This window comes from Electrophorus electricus, chromosome 20 (genome assembly GCF_041902795.1).
Source record: "Electrophorus electricus isolate QZ-2024a chromosome 20, ASM4190279v1, whole genome shotgun sequence".
Classification (NCBI taxonomy): domain Eukaryota; kingdom Metazoa; phylum Chordata; class Actinopteri; order Gymnotiformes; family Gymnotidae; genus Electrophorus; species Electrophorus electricus.
The window spans coordinates 11,927,094-11,943,439 of record NC_137516.1 but is presented as its reverse complement, the minus strand read 5'-3'; the positions used below and the strand labels follow the sequence as shown (position 1 = coordinate 11,943,439).

Below are 16,346 nucleotides of genomic sequence, written 5' to 3'. Positions count from 1 at the left end.
CCCCAATCATCCAGGGTCAGACCCATGTCCCTCACAAGGGTTCACACAGTAGGATCTATACCATCCTAATGCCTAATGACAGCACACTCCCAATGGCATCATCCTACTTCGGACTGCAGTTGTGGTAAAGATGGAGGACAGCAACCCATGTCCTACAGGTGACAAACATGACATGACCACTGCACCAAAGAGCACCTGCTTGCACCTGATCCCCATCACATCACCCTCTATTTTGTTGGAATAAATAATTTTACACACACACACACACACACGCACACACGCACACACGCACACATGCCATACTATTAAAACACAATTGTTTTTATAGTATAGTAATGCTTAAATAAAATAGAGTTGCTTGTAATTGTCGAAGCTTAAGCAATATTAAAGTGCACTTAAAATGATGACAACTGATCGGAAACAGCCTTTTCTTTTCTTTACTGCACAAGTTGTACATGTTTGCAACTTAAAGTGATAACACAATATTAGGCAGCAGTGGGAGAACTCATTGATCAAAACCCTATAAAGAAATCTGGAAAAGAAAAAGGAAAATATACCTGTGGGTTGAAGATGGGACATTTTAAACAGAGCTGTAGGAAAAATGAGTGAAATTAATTTAAATCCAACATAATCCAATGTAATGCTGATACCATCAGCAACTATAAAGGATGTCATTTAGAAAACAAAAACTATCGTATCCTCATTGGTTTCCACTAACGTTTAAAAGTATTTCTTATACAATATAAATCTCTGCATCAATACCAATTTAATTCTGACATCTTTCCAAAGAACAATGGGTGAAGATGATTTCTTTACAGTTAATTTGTAATATACATTTATATATTTGTATATACATACAAAGTAATTTAACTTTTTTTCTCATACAAAAAGAGAAAAACTGGACTTAATTCCCCTCATGAAAAGAAGAAGGAAAAGGGCAATTAAATCTCCCCTTTCACCCTGAATGCTGTCCCCATTAGCACAAGCCCACCCTCCACCCTACCCACAGTCCCATATTGTGAAAACAAGTGACTCCTTAGAACACATGCAAATGGTAAAGGCCCAAGCCACCTGTCTTGCTCTTGCACACTAGGAATCTATACGATGGGGAGGGGGGGTCCCCTTAGCTTCTAAAGCAGAAATTCTCAGACATTAAATTCTTACATGTTGCTTAGAGATGCTTTCAGCAAGAATTAGACACTGTTCATCTGTGTGCAATAAAGTAGCCATCTCCTTCACTTAATCACCTGGTGCAGTTAGTCTGCAAAATCTTGGAAGCTTGAAATGGATCTTATAGTGAATGAACCTCTCTGAAACAACTTCTCTTAACCATTTCAATAACTTGACAACAGCACATCTTAAAGACCTCTTCGATTAGGTCAGAAGAGGCCCAGAAGCTGCTGGCTTTTACAGTGTTTACATTCGTCTTTCTCGTGCAGTTTCATGGGAAGTGGGTTGAGTACAAGGCAATAGTTCATGGGGAGTTACATTTTTAAGAAGAACCTTTCAGTTTTCACCAGGATTCTCCATCTAAGTGCAAAAGATCTAGTGCCAAATCCTTTGTTTGAGGAACTGTAGGGCGAAGGGGGCAGGGAGGTTTCTGCAAATTCAACAATCAGTAAGTATTGCATGTCTCCAAATACACACTTGTCTTAGACTCAGAATTAGCAGATCCCTGATTAAAGTGTTCTTAGCAGCCTGGGAGAGGGGAACAGGAGCAGCACAGATGTGCTGGAGCTTGGGAACTGGACCCTATGAGTCTGCTTTATCCTGCCTAAGGCTGTAGTCAGACCAAGGAGTGGGGCCCCCACGGTAAGCCAACTTCCTGTTTTTTTGGCCTCAGGTGATAGAAAAGAAAAAAAAAAGGACAGACGGGAGACAAGGCCCTTTTTGTTTGAGTTCGTTCATGGCCCTCAAGATGAGCTCAAAATGTTCCACTGATTTCTTCTTTTCTACTACCTCCCTCCACCAGGTGGCGACAAAAGCAGTTTAGGGGGGGTGGATAGATTGAAGAGCCTAAAAAGGGCGACGCTGGTTTCGAGAAAGTGGGACACTCAATATCGCCACATTCATCATCATAGACTTGCTCTCCAGGTCTGGAGAGTCCACATTGTCCAAGGTTATGCAATCACGCAAAACCGAGATGCCACTGTCCAAAAGACAAAAGAGCAGAGCAGAACAAAAGAAGCCATAATCTCGTCGACTGCACCAGAAAAGAAAGCTGTTTCCGCTACTGCCGTGCAACACTGTAATTTAATTCAGCATTTGCTGATAGGCGACAGCAAACAGTTACATTTTTAAAACGTCCTGCTCCAGTGTGACATCTGAAGCCGGGTAGAAATGAAGGCTGGGTTGCATGTTTGATGGTGTCGGTGGGCAATATCTAAGTGGTTACTTTTGTGCGTCTGCACAAAAGCATGTATGTATCATAAAATATATGAACTCAAAAATACCAAAAATATCAATTCCTCTTTGATGTTTTCCCCACAAGAGCCACATTTGTGTGTGGTGTACAAAGCCAAATTTGAGTGGTCACTACAGCCTGTTCCTCTCTCCCTCACTCTGTGTGGAAACATATAAAGCCATATGTGGGGTTGTTGCTGGCCTCTTACTGTCAGTGTGTGAACCAGTGTGTTACTAATACATATGTGCATAAATATATGGCAATGAGGGGTGTGTTTGTGTGTGTGGCTCAGGAGGACATGCACTGGATGTGGTCAGGACCCCCGTCTTCTTCATCAGAGGACTCTGGGGAGCTCCAGGATTCATCAGTGTCGGCCTCTCCAGCTTCCACACGCCGACTCTGTGGCATAAAGAACACATAGGGCCAGGTCACGCAGGACAAGAACACCCTGGTACATACCAAGGGTTCTGGGGAATAGTTACTGTAGTTTGATGAAACCTGCCACTCTTTAATAACCCCTAAATGTGTTGCAAATCCTCTCTACGCAAGCCATTTAGAGGATCCCATGATTCATACTGTAATCCAAACTGCTTTTGTGATTTGGCAGGAATAACGCAATCTTCTACACAAAAATGAGCTGCAGGATTTTGTTCCAAGCAGGAACATACCTGAGAACTAAAGGTTTACAAGACCAGGTAAAATATGTAATGTGGTTATGTAATCTTATGAGGCATGGTAAGATGTTACAAACAAGCAGCCAGATGTACAATGTGCTGTGTAACTTCTGTGTTCTGAATTTCATTGTTTGGAAAACTTAACTGTGAATGGATGAAAACACCAACATGACCTGCCCAGAGCCCAAACAAAGGCTATGGTCTCTAACTAAACCATCACCACCACCAAGGGGTGTGGTATAGCTCAACAGAGTTGATATCAGATGCACTTATGAAATACTCATCACCATCAGGTACACTTGTAAGGTATTAATGCCCATCAAACATATCTATGAAGTGCATACCCCTAACATTTTGTAAATTGTATGTATATGACGTGGACAATCACTTACTCTTAGAGGTCTGCGGTTTCTCATGTGTCTCATCAGGAACCAGAGGAGCTGTGTATCATACTGGTCACCATGATGAATGCTGTCCTCGTCACGTTCCCGCTTGTTCTTCTTCATAACCTGTGCAGACAACACAGCGTGACAGTGTGAGCCATAAGGACAAAGCTTTGTTTAAGGGACCCCATAAGGCTGCGTGTTGTACTGTGTATGACTATGTATGTGACAAATAAACCAAACTTGAAACTTGAAACTTGAAAAGGCAAGGAGGTGTTGGCATGCAATTTCATATTTTACACTTTTACTTGAGCATAGCAAGTTGAACACGAAGCTTAAAGATGAGCATTTCTACCTCCTTGAGACCTTTCAGGCTGGTGGGGTTCTCGGCAGTGGGGGCCCAGAGCTTCACGTCATGGTCCAGGCCGCTGGTGGCCATGCCTGGCAGATGAGGATGAGGCTCCAAGCAGTTCACCTAAAGCGAAGAGATGGACAGAAACAGTCTTAAGGAGGATGCAGGCAAAACAACTACAGTACCCTCCTGGAGGAGGGAGTGCTTCATCTGAAAGGCTGACTCTTTCTGCCAGGAGAACATCCGTACCACTCCTCCTCTGTCGCCCTCCATGAACTGCACCACACGGGCAGAGTGCTTGTCCCACAGGTAGATGTGTCCACAGTCACTTCCGCTCACCACAAATTCACTGCAGGGTCCGTAGAAGTTGACACCCTTCACTAGAGCACCAGGAAACACACACGCACAGACAAAGAGGGAGAAAGAGACAGACACAAAGGGAGCGAAGAGAGAGCGAGAGAGAGACCTAAGCCAGGGTTTCTGAAACCCACGCTGGTGAATGTCAGGCAATGCACATGTTTGTGTTTTCCTACTCCAGCACACGTGGGCATGTTCATTACGGACACGGTAATCATCTAATGAACAGAGTTAGAAAACACCAGGGAAAATTCTAAAAATTGTCCAGTGAGGATGAGTGCCTACATCCCACTGGGTTGGAGAATATTGTGAAACTGTGCTGCAGGGCATTAGGCTAGTGTGGGTGGTGTACCTATGACATCAGGTTGGTGTGTTTGGTGTACCTGTGGCATTGTTACGGTGACCCTTGTATCTCCGATGGTAGTCAGCTCCATCGCTGTGGCTGGAGTCAAACATGTAAATGTCCTCATCGTTATAACTTGCCAGCAGCTCTGAGGCACAAATGAGAATTACTCAGGGTGAGAATTACACAGAAAATCAAAGAGTAACTATAAGGTCATAGCAGAATTTTAAAATAACAAATGTGTTTTAACATATGTTTAAAAGATACTTAGTATCTTTTAACACACCAGATGTTAAGTGAGTTTAAAAAAGTGTGGATTACCTGAACCATCATGACTGTACACTAAGCAAGTGATGTTAGTCTTGGACTCGCTGGACACCAGGTGCGAAGGACAGAACTTCTTCAGAACACCGTTATCATTTTCACTTATCTTTCTCTGGTCATAAATCCTAACAAACATGCAGGAACACAATGAGATCATGTTTGGAGAATAAAAGAAATACTCTCACGGTCTTACGGAAACATGGCTGCCTTACCTAACATACTGATCTCTTCCTCCGACAGCAAATTGATGCGTGTTGGCCGGATTCACAAAAATGGTGTACAAGCCCACCTTTTTATCACCCTCTTTCACCACCACAAGCTTGCTGAAATTTAGAAAGACAAGAGAATGAGAAGGTCTCGGTCAGTGGATCAACTCTTGCAGACATGCCATGGATCTCTGGAGCTTAACTGGAAGGTTCTGAAGACTTCTAAATGGTTATTAGTTAAAACATCTGAATATTACGAAATGGTTTTGAAGTTAAATGATATTTTGGGAAAACCACAAGTTACGATAGAACACAGATATTACAGGTGATGGCACCCATAATGTCTACTTGATAAGATGATGAAAGAACATTCTCCAAGTCTACATAAATTGAAATCAAGTCAACTGATATGTCCTGTGCTTTTCACAACAGACCCCATCACCAAGTAGCCTTACAAAGATCTGAGCACTGACTTGTAATGAAAAAGCTGTTAGTACGAACTGGCTGCTGCTAGACCTACTACTACTACTACTACTTGGTATAAGCAGAGCCACCCACAAGTTACAACCTCTAAACATGCCTAATGTAAGGACTGTAGATTTCCGGTTACCTCACTTAAATGTGCCACAAACTGAAACGGCAATAACGGCAATTTGATGGACCTTCTGGAAGAGGGAATTAAGAAGGTCTTGTCTAGACAAAGTCAATGACTGGTAGCTAAACAGGTAGTGTTAGCTAGGGACATTTTCTTTCCATCCATATATCCATCTATCCATCAAAAGGTTTGAGCTGTTTGTGACTGGGTATCTTTATTTCCAGTGGGAATGGAGGGAAATCAAGTTTTGAGCAGCAGTATAAATACTGAAAGACAGTTGATTGAGAATAAGGACCAGCTCAGCTCACAGGTAAATTGAAATCTACTGTATTTTAATCTACTTTAACCGAGGGTACCACAAGCCAACCCCTACTACCAGCAAAGATTACCCATACACCTGCTGCAACTCACTGATTTTTCCTTCTGAGGTAGTATGAACTCCAAATAAGTTTTATAAAACACTGTTCTGTAAAAGACTCCAGCAGGCCCCTCTGCAGCACGCATTATGCCCCACACTCTATGTCCTTAAGGCTGGCTCTTGAACATCCTACAGAGCTCTTCAGAATAAGTTAACAGGGAGGAGGATTTGAAGTATCCTCTTTCTTCTCCCACTAAATGTGTGTGAGAATCTCCGCCATCACTGTGGTACAGCTCACACCCTTTCACCCTGTGCCGTTTTGGTGACTCAGCTAACATGACTCACGTGGCAGGCCGGTCAAGGCGCAGGTCAATGCCATACACAACGGCATCCTCTCCAGCCGAGAGAAAAGTGCAAGGGGAGTCAGGCTCCAATGCCAGCTACACACACACACACACACACACACACACACACACACACACACACACACACACACACAGGACATTCTCAATCACATGAATTCAAAACAGCGCTGCAGCCACTTGTTTCTTCAGTTCATTTGACTGACTCGACTAAAACTTGTATTCGCTTGCTCCATTTTCAAAGAGAAAATAATCAATTTTTTCCCAAATACCTTACATTACCAACATGCAAATAAAAGCAAGACATATAAATTAAAATTTTAGTTCAAACAAAATACAAATGATGTATCGAATTCCCTTTTGGGAGGGTCGTACTTTGTGTGCCGCACCCTTGTGCTGAGCCACACGCTTGGTGTTCTTGCAGCGCTGTGTGGCTGACAGCTCGGCTATCCGGATCTGCCCATCCCGTGCACACATGGCCACGGTGGAATCCCCACTGTGTGGGAGAAACTTCGCCTGTGAATGAGATAGAGCAGTGGGGTTTAGGACAATAACTCCATCTCAAGTGTTGAGATCTCTTGAAACAAAATTACGAGATGAGGGAACAAAATCTTATCCTATGTTTTCATGCTTGGTTGAGCATCTGTCAAGAGAGAAACATGTTAAATGAACTCATTAGACTGCGATTAGGCATTTAAGATAATCACAAGCATTGCCTTGTTTTAGAATATTACAATATTTCCTGTTGCTTTGCTGTCTATAATAAGAGTCCAGCTCATGAGCACTATCAGCTGATAAAACCAAAACTCCGGATGCCTTCACCTGAAACACGTTGCTCTTGTGGCCGCTGTCAAACTCCAACTCGGCTCGCCTACGTGCCCAGTCCCAGATAACCACACGCAGGTCATCACTGCCTGAGGCCAGGCGGGTACCAGAAGGGTTGAAGTGGAGCGTGTTCACACAGCCAGTGTGGCGCTCCAGTCGCCCCTGTAGCTCCAACCGCTGTACCAGCCCCCGTGAGCCGCACACCCTCTGCACGAAATGCGCCGAGTTCCGCCCGATCTCACGCGCACGCAGCGACGGCACTGCCCGCCACTTGGGGCCATCCAGCTCTTGCAGCTCTGCCCCTAGCCATGCCTCCATGGCCTGCTCATCCTCCTCCTCCTCCTCCTCCTCCACCTCCTGGTCTTCATCCTCGTCAGAGCTGGAGGAGTGGCGCAAGGTTCCTCCACTTGGCCGATTCCGCTTCCTGGCTGCCCTCTTGCCATCATCTTTCACCCTCTCTCTTCGGCCACCTCCCTCGCCCTCCTCTGTAAGGGAGCAGAGGCCGCTGCCATCCATGCTGTCTGTGTCCTCCTCTTCTCCTGCTGGTGGTGACTCTGTTTGCTCTGCCTCATGCATGGATCTGTCCTGTGCCTCCTCTCCTGCATTGGAAGCTGGGATTAAATCTATGAAAGGAAACACAAACACCTTTGCTGATCATTGAAACACTTGCCCTTTCAGTAACACAGATGTCGATCTCTCTCTCTCACTCACACACACACACACACACACACACACACACACACACACACACACACACACACACACACACACACACACACACCAGGGCCTAAAGAATGCAAATGTTCTCTAAACTTTAAAGAAAAAAAGTCTCATAGACCAAATGACCTGTGTGATGGTTGGTATTGTTTTATGAATGATGTGTGCTTTATGAACCTGTGTTATGACCAGCATGAGCGTCTGTGGCTGAGTTAGCATCTCCTTCTCCCACTCTGCCCTCAACCAGGTCTCTACCATCCATACCTCCTAGCAAAAACACCCACAAGTGATAAAGCCTTAGCAGAACGTTTGTCTGATTTATAATATATAATGCACACATTAGTGACTGTATACTACAGAGATTGAGTTTCTTTGCTACTTACCGTTTGGAACACTGGATTTACTATGAGTGTCAGCCATGCTGCCTCACTGCTCTGAGTGCCACTGATGAAAGGAGCCTGAAGAGAAAAGCAGAAGTGGAGAGGAAAAATGCAGTGCACAAAAATTCTCAGATCATAAGCTAATTGTTACCCGTTTCCTTTTCCCACGACGATTTAATTTCAATCAAAGTGCTATATTGTAACTTCCAACCTTGGACTGCAAGTTACCGGAGAGTTAAATGTATTTTAATAGTTTGTGGGAAATACACGCTACTGTACCGTGCAGCTAAGTGATATACCAAGCGTTAGGATACGTGTGAACGGTTATGAGTTCGGTTTGGAGAAACGTAATATAGCTAAATGAAACGCGATACTTCGCAGCGTGAAACTGACTTAAATGAGGCTGTAAATACATGCGACCTGCCCCGATCAACGCAAAATAAATGCTGCGAGTAGCGTTGACAGACCAAGGAAACAAGGGGACAACACTGGCAAGCTGCGTAGACCCGAATAGACAAGACAGCATTTGTTACAAGCTATCGTGGAACAAAACTAACAAGCCCTTAGTCTTATCATCCATTAGTTGTTGTCAGTAAGTCCTGCCTTGACTATAAATTAAATTCAAAGTCTAAATAAAAGATGATTTGTACAAAAAATACTAATGATGTAGCTATCGCTGGGTCGCTAAAAATCTTAGCACTGCGTGGTGTAATATCACTTCACCCGTCAAAAATAGAATTGCTACTGGATATCTTACCAGCTAGCGTTAGCTAATCCAGTTTGGTAGGACAGCTAAGATAGCTAGCTAATTAACTACATATGCTAGTTAGCTAGTTCATAGAGCAGTGGATAATAAATATGGACAACACAATTTCATTCATGTAAACACGCTTGTGCGATGACGTAATATTGTATATCATACTTCTCACAATACGGCCATTTGCCCAAATGTTTGTAAAATTAGTATGAGTCTCATACCAAGATGACATGTAAACACTAACAGCTCAAAAACGAGAGCTAGCTAGCTAGCAAGCAAGCAAACAACATTAGCATATGCTTGCTTGCTAGCTAGCTACCCATCAGAGCTAACCTACCTTTAGTAGGCCCCGACTCCGCACTTCTAATCCTCTGCGCAGATTCCTGCAGTTCAGGCACCTCGTATTGAAAATCCGAAAACAAAATTACAATACATCAGGAATCTCTGAACCGACCGGCATGCAAACGAATCCTCAAAATAAGGTCACGTTTGTACCCGTGCCTACAGTGGTGTTTATGTTTTGACTGATCTGCTTCGTAGTACTTTTTTGTATTGTCCTTCCGGCCAGACGTTCATTTTCCGGAAGTGTGTCTAGACCCAAATAAAAACATTTAAATACTTCGTGATTTGCCTATCTGCGCTCGAAAAACACTCATCATACTCATGCCAAAGGCGATATAATTCTACTAATACAAAAACTTCTTCTTCTTCTTCTTCTTCTTCTTCTTCTTCTATTTTATAAGCTGTTATTTTTGACTCATCATGTTTTATCATTGTCAACACTATGACGTTATCGCCATAATAACGCTTAGCTGAGCCTTACCGTCATCTAAATATCTCGTAGAATATTCTTAGATCTAAAAGTGTGAAATTGTAAAAAATTATCTTTCTCTTTCATACAGAGAGAGAGAGAGAGAGAGAGAGAGAGAGAGAGAGAGCGCAAGGGGGCGTTTCATGAAGAAGAGGATGGGTATTTTAGGCGTTCATATCTGATCCTTTTATTGTCATTATCAGAAACAAAGAGAAACTTTGCAAAGGTTATTTTTCACCCAGTTTCTTCGTTCAAAAGTCGATCTCTACACCAGCCACTGGAAAAAATATTGCACCTGTGAAAGCGCAATGAGTGAGGTAAGTGAATTTTCAGCTTCAGGAAAATGTGACGTGACAGGTTTTGAAGTTAAGTCATTATTCTCCTACTATTAAAGAATGAAGTCATATATCCTTGTGTGAAATGGTAATAAATGCATTATAATGTAATGGAAAACATGTAAATAACCATAAATATTTATATTTAACAGTCAAAGAAGATTTATTATACTATGAACCACAAAATATAAAGACTATAAATAGTTTGTGTGCATTTAAAAAAATATGTTTTTAATATTTAAGGATAGAATAACCTTATGAAATGTATTATAACCTACTAAACGTGTAATAGTCATTGCTGTTGGGAAAGTTAGTCTTTTCTGTTTTAACATATATGATGTAAGAAGACATTAAAGTTTTACACTATCTCGAATTTGCTGCTTGAAAAAAGTCTCCCTGGAGCCTCGCCAAGCTTTGCTAATTAGCACATACTGTGAGCTCAGTGCATGAGAGGAGTGTAAGGCTGAGGGAAAGTACCAGGGAGGCTAAAAGATCTGTGTACTGTGTAACACCAGAAGACAGCGGCAGAGAGCCAAATATGTTCTTTCTTCTCACATTTCTCCTTTTTACAATTCATGAATACACCTTATCAAATAATGAACCCACTTGAAGATCTCATGGTAGTTGTTGTATTGCTCATGTGACCCATTTTAAGGCAAACTGGAGGGTGCAAACAGACTAAAAGGTACATTAAAACAAGAATGTAACAAAAGTCATTCATGCAAGAATGCACTTAATTACACATCAGTTGATATGCAGTAGGATGCACTGCAAACATGTTAAAGAGAGAAAAACTACATTCTGCTTCTTAGCTTCCTGTAGAACACCTGTGTGAATATGTGTGTATTGAATTCATGTAGCATTTTACCTTCCTTGCCCTTTTTATAGAGTGCTTATTAAGATAAACTAATTAAACTCAATCTGACTTTGCATCTGAATTTAAATGCATCGAATAAATTCAAGTCAAGTCAAGTCAAATTTATTTATATAGTGCTTTGAAGTGACAGCATTATAACAGCCCAGTTTAGCATAACGCTCAATGCCCATGGACCCCCAAATCTACACCTTTACCAAAAATGGGAAATAGTTCATAAAATGCCTGACTGTACAGATAGGTTTTCAGCCAGGCCTTAAATATTGAGACTGTGTCTGAGTCTCAAACATTTACAGGAAGGTTATTCCATAGTGTGGGAGCTTTATAGGAAAAGGCTCTGCCCCCTGCAGAATATTTTCTTATTCTTGGTACTAGTAAAGACCCTTCCCCTTTTGACCTAAGCAGACGTGGTAATGCATTAGGAGTTCCCAAAGGTACTGTTGGGAAAGACCATTCAATGCTTTGTAGGTCATTGTATTGATTATGATCAATACAAAATTTTGCTGCCAGCCAGTGTAAAGTAGCTAAGATAGGAGTGGTGTGATCAAATTTTCTAGTTCTACTAAGAACTCTGGCTGCTGCATTTTGAACTAGCTGGATCTTGTTTAGGCACTTAGTGGTACAGCCATATAATAAGGCATTACAGTAGTCCAATCTTGAAGTGATAATTGCATGTTCTGCATCATGTGAGGAGAGTATGTTTCTAATCTTTGCAATGTTCCAGAGGTGGAAAAAGGCAGTCCTAGAAATATTATTTACATGAGCTGCAAATAAGAGAATGGGATCCATAATTACTCCAAGATTTGTAACTGTTAGAGAAGATGTGATTGGGAGACCATTGAGGTTCATTGAATAATTAGAAAATGACAACCTAAATGTCTCTGAGCCTAATAGAAGCACCTCTGTTTTGTCAGTGAGAGAAAGTTTCTCAAAATCCAGTGTGTGACGTCCTTGCATTCGTCAGTAATACTAAGCTGATAAAAGTCCTCTGGTTTGGCTGAGACATATAGCTGAGTATCATCAGCGTAGCATAGCAGTGGAAACTAGCACAGTGATAATGTGTAATGTCACCTATCTTAAAGCTATGTTATTCATTTTATTTTTGTTATTGATCTAGTAAGGTCTCAGGTATGCTGAGTATATTTCTGGCTTAAGTATTCTCTTGTTATGCACAATGAAGATGCAAAATAAGGACAAGAAAACAGACAGATACACACACACACACACACACACACACCACATGTTTATTGTGCAGAAGAATATCACTGGAACTATGAAATCCACAAATGATGAATAGATGTTTTTCACTGTAAAAGAACAAAAGTGAATCATAGTGAGTGAAACTGATTTTTAGGAGAGAGAGAATGAACTGGAGCATGGAAGCAGGAACCAGAACACTTGCCTAAGGCTCATAATTTTTCTAGGATATTATCTCCGATTCATCTTGAAGTAATCCACAGGAAGAGAGATGGAATGAGACAGAGAGAGAGTGATAGAGAGAGGGAGAAAGAGCTGGAGGATCCTGGAGGGATGTGTGCAAAGGCCCCAGATTCCATCCTGAAATGGAGAAAAAAAAAATAGTGATTACCTGGAGATTCAAGTTTTCATTGTTCTGCCTTCACCGGCCTGACAGAACACCCCTTAGTGGCCACGTGACCGTTCTCATGTTGACATTTAGGGGCGCTTACAAATTGTAATATTTGGAAAGTATGAAATTGTTTGAATGTAATTAAGGTTCTCTTTCAGTTGCAGAGCAGATCGTCAGACCTACTCAGCAGCACCCAGGAGCCTGCGCCAGATGGAAAAGGTCTGTTCATGCACGGCTGCAGCTTCAGTGTTCTCCTCTCCTTGTGCATTTTAAGGCTGACTTTAGGTTGAAAGGAGATTTATCGAAAGTTTACTTAAAGGTATTATAATCGACTTTGAAGTTCCTTCTAAATTTCCACAGTTACCAAAGGAATCTACCCTCCACTTAAATCCCACATCCTTCATCCAAACATTCTACCAAAATTTTTCATTTCAAAAATGCACATAAATCACCTAGCCTACGCTTCTTCTCACTCTATGTTTTCACTTGCAAAATAATTAACAGGCATTGAGGACCTTGTAGATGTGGTTCCTGATTGGTTAATACATTTAAATGATGATGATATAAAGGCACTTAAAGCAGCTTTGAAGCTAAATCAGTGATGGTGCTCTCTAAGTCAGTATTTTCTCCTGTACTGAAAATAAAATTCATCATTATTTTATTTAAGCATGCTGAACTACAGTTGGATCAGTTTAATTCTGACACTGCTACATTTTTATTGGTGTGTGTTTTATTGAGTAGTCCAATAAAGCATGAAGTCTGTACTTACATGTACTTATCTTCTTTAGAAAATGCTCCAGCAATGATTTAGAGAGTCGAGCTCAACACAGCCCTGACTGACAGAAATACTTTTTTCATTTTCTTTTACTATTAAGTGAAATCTGAAGAAAATACATTGGAAGGAGCTTAGGAAGGAGAATCATGATCTTTTCATATCTGCACTAATAATTTCTATTGTCTTGATATATAATGTATAATGAGGGCTACAGAACCCCCACCCACCCCCTTCTGTTTGTACTTTCTCCTCTTTTGTTTTTTTATACACATCATCTCTAATTCATTCTTCCCTGTTTTGTAATTTGATTAGTCAATCTCTCCAGCATGTCAACAGAATTGTAAAACAGAAAATAACAGGTTGCTATGTTACTTCATCCCTTTTTAGTAGTTCCCCAAACAGATGGAGACATTTAGCTGCTTGACCTTTTAAAATGTGTTGAGAAGGCATGTTTACATCCCAGGGATTCAGTAAAGATAGGATTAATAGGAGACTCACTATTACACACGCATACCAACACACAGACATGTATAAGATTTTCAGGAAGGATAGGTTGCTACATTAACTTGGTACAGTTTTCTTTTGCAATTGTAAAGCCCTGCATCTGTTAATACACCCACCCCAGAGCAGAAAGAGATGCAGTAGCTACAACAACTCTCACAGCTTAAGCAAAAAAAGCCCTTCAGGTGCAGGAGAAGCATGCTGATATTTATACAGATAATATGGATTTTTGCCACATTATTGCATTAAGACATGGTGCGATGTTTATGTACACTGATGATGACCAAAATGCCTCGTTTCGAAGAGCATGTGGTCCATAACCTGTGGCCAAAAGAGGGACACTAAGTGATGTTATTTATACCACGTGCCATGTGATCCACAGGCACCAAGGCAAAGCCTGCTGGCAGCTCAACCAAGCCCCCTGCACAGGATGCCGAGGAGGAGATCGACATCGATCTGGATGCTCCAGAGACAGAGAAGGCAGCCCTGGCCATCCAGAGCCAGTTCCGCCGCTTCCAGAAAAAAAAGAACAGATCAGGAGAGCAGTGAAGGAGGGAGGAATGGTGCATGATGAGGAATCCAGCATTCAGTCATGTCTGAAAGATTAGAGGAGGAAGTGAGGGGTGTGTGGGTGGGAAATTAGGGGTTTGGAAATACCAAATAACAGTCCTTCACATTGTGCTACAGGGACAATTAATGCTTAGACTTTCTCTCTCTCGCTGTATAGGAGACAAAGAGTTCCAGGAATAGCTATTATTTAAATACATACTAACAGCATCTGTTAATCATTTTTTGAACATTCTTGGCAATACAAACCTAGGCATGAATTGTGTCAGAGTATGAGATTCAGCCTTCAAATAGAATGGTTTATTACTGACATTAAGTACCTTACATTTTTTGATGATGATGTTGATCTTTTTCTTTTTTTTTTTAATTATAAAGATTGACATACATTGTTTGTGGCCAGTAGATTGAGATTTCCTTAACAAATTATACCAAACCAAATATTGCTGTACATTCCAGCACTCGGTTTTTGGTACGTCCTTTGCTATGTAATATCAATCAATGAGCTTCTAATGGCGACTAGTGGTAGTAAAAATCCATTTGGAGGCCACAGAAGTTAAAAGGGGAGATTAGAATAACAGAATAACATTGGATTTAAGTCAGAAGATAGTGAGAAATAGACTATAATAAATTATTAGATAGATAGATAGATAGATAGATAGATAGATAGATAGATAGATAGATAGATAGATAGATAGATAGATAGATAGATAGATAGATAGATAGATAGATAGATAGATAGATAGATAGATAGATAGATTGAACTGGGTATAGCGATTAGGTCAACAAATAGTTAAGAGTAGAATGTAAATTGAGAATTTAAACTGATTGAAATTGTAGGCAATAGATTTCCCGGAGAGTCGAACAAAAACAGAAACAGAATGTATAGAAACAGCAAGCTAAACATATTCTGAAAGTGTAAGGCCAAACAGAACCCAATGAAACAAAACACACACAAAAAGAAGAATCAATTATTAATTTATCTCTGATGAATTCCAATATATTTTTAACCTCAAAACCTCCACAAAAGCCCCAGTGTTTAATTATTTCATTGAGTATATCTGAAATTAATTAATTATTCATGTTTTTCCAGTTGGCTAACTGTAAGTGTTTTTTTAACACTGATGATGTAGCTGTGCAGACATCTGAACACTGGTTAGTGAGAGTATATGAGGCTGGTTTGTTGCACTGCCCCCTGTAGGGCCTGCTGGGAAAGAATAACTTCATCATTAGCATGACAGCAATGATCCGAGGTAAAATGCTTCAGCTTAGAGCCTTCCAGTTCTAGGTCAACCCTTTGTAAAATCATTCCTAATACATTCAATCCCTAATGCCTATCTGGGAATCCATCCAGATGTCCTTCGATTCCACCCTTTTCTGAATCCTGGAGTGAAGAGTGAGAAATAAACTTACGCTAATTTTACTGTTACACTGATTCACCCAGTATGTTAGTAATTAATGATTTTTTTTCCATTTTTTTCTGACTTGTATTCTTATATTCAACTGTTAGTGATTTGTTTTATGTTGTACCAGACTCAACTCTTCCATAAAGTATGCTGCAACCTTTGCTATTCCTATGTATAAATAAACACAATAATAAAACACTAATAATTTTGAAATCTGGCAGGTTGCCACATTACTGCCTATGAACTGTAACCTGTTGGAAAAATCTATGATAATTTTTTAACTCTTTGTATTTTATTGGCTGGTTGAACTGGGTTGAACTGACTGTGATTCAATGTGCAGCTCTGCCAACTCTAATCTGATTAAAGAAATAACAAAAGCATAGAAACCTGCCAGTAAGAAAATGTTTTGATATCTGACAACTACTGTAGTGCAACAATTTGTATGATACATGTTT

General features: G+C 40.8%; 2 protein-coding genes across 2 annotated transcripts; one reads left to right on the top strand and one right to left on the bottom strand.

Annotated features, from left to right (window-relative positions):
* Window positions 1-421: 421 nt before the first annotated feature.
* On the bottom strand, window positions 422-9,654 carry dcaf8 (DDB1 and CUL4 associated factor 8). The gene is made up of 13 exons (XM_027022335.3): window positions 9,375-9,654; window positions 8,284-8,358; window positions 8,078-8,167; window positions 7,181-7,806; window positions 6,734-6,874; window positions 6,342-6,436; window positions 5,050-5,160; window positions 4,835-4,962; window positions 4,554-4,661; window positions 4,063-4,193; window positions 3,817-3,936; window positions 3,471-3,587; window positions 422-2,803 (listed from the first exon to the last, which is right to left on the bottom strand). Exons 2-13 carry the CDS (start codon window positions 8,318-8,320, stop codon window positions 2,693-2,695), a joined length of 1,815 nt encoding a protein of 604 aa, XP_026878136.2. The 5' UTR covers window positions 8,321-8,358; window positions 9,375-9,654; the 3' UTR covers window positions 422-2,692.
* pcp4l1 (Purkinje cell protein 4 like 1) lies at window positions 8,784-16,108 on the top strand. The gene is made up of 4 exons (XM_027022336.3): window positions 8,784-8,872; window positions 10,052-10,165; window positions 12,804-12,864; window positions 14,304-16,108. The coding sequence occupies exons 2-4, from the start codon at window positions 10,157-10,159 to the stop codon at window positions 14,468-14,470; spliced, it is 237 nt and encodes a 78-aa protein (XP_026878137.1). The 5' UTR covers window positions 8,784-8,872; window positions 10,052-10,156; the 3' UTR covers window positions 14,471-16,108.
* Window positions 16,109-16,346: the final 238 nt, after the last annotated feature.

Bases quoted from the DNA above. Each gene is read 5' to 3' on its own strand.
- dcaf8 (XM_027022335.3), bottom strand. From the start codon at position 8,320: ATGGCTGACACTCATAGTAAATCCAGTGTTCCAAACG. The intron at 4,963-5,049 runs GTAAGGCAGCCA...CATGTTTGTTAG, and splicing joins GGAAGAGATCAGTATGTTAG to GATTTATGACCAGAGAAAGA. The intron at 4,662-4,834 runs GTAATCCACACT...TTTGTGCCTCAG, and splicing joins GTACAGTCATGATGGTTCAG to AGCTGCTGGCAAGTTATAAC.
- pcp4l1 (XM_027022336.3), top strand. The intron at 12,865-14,303 runs GTCTGTTCATGC...TGTGATCCACAG, and splicing joins GCCTGCGCCAGATGGAAAAG to GCACCAAGGCAAAGCCTGCT.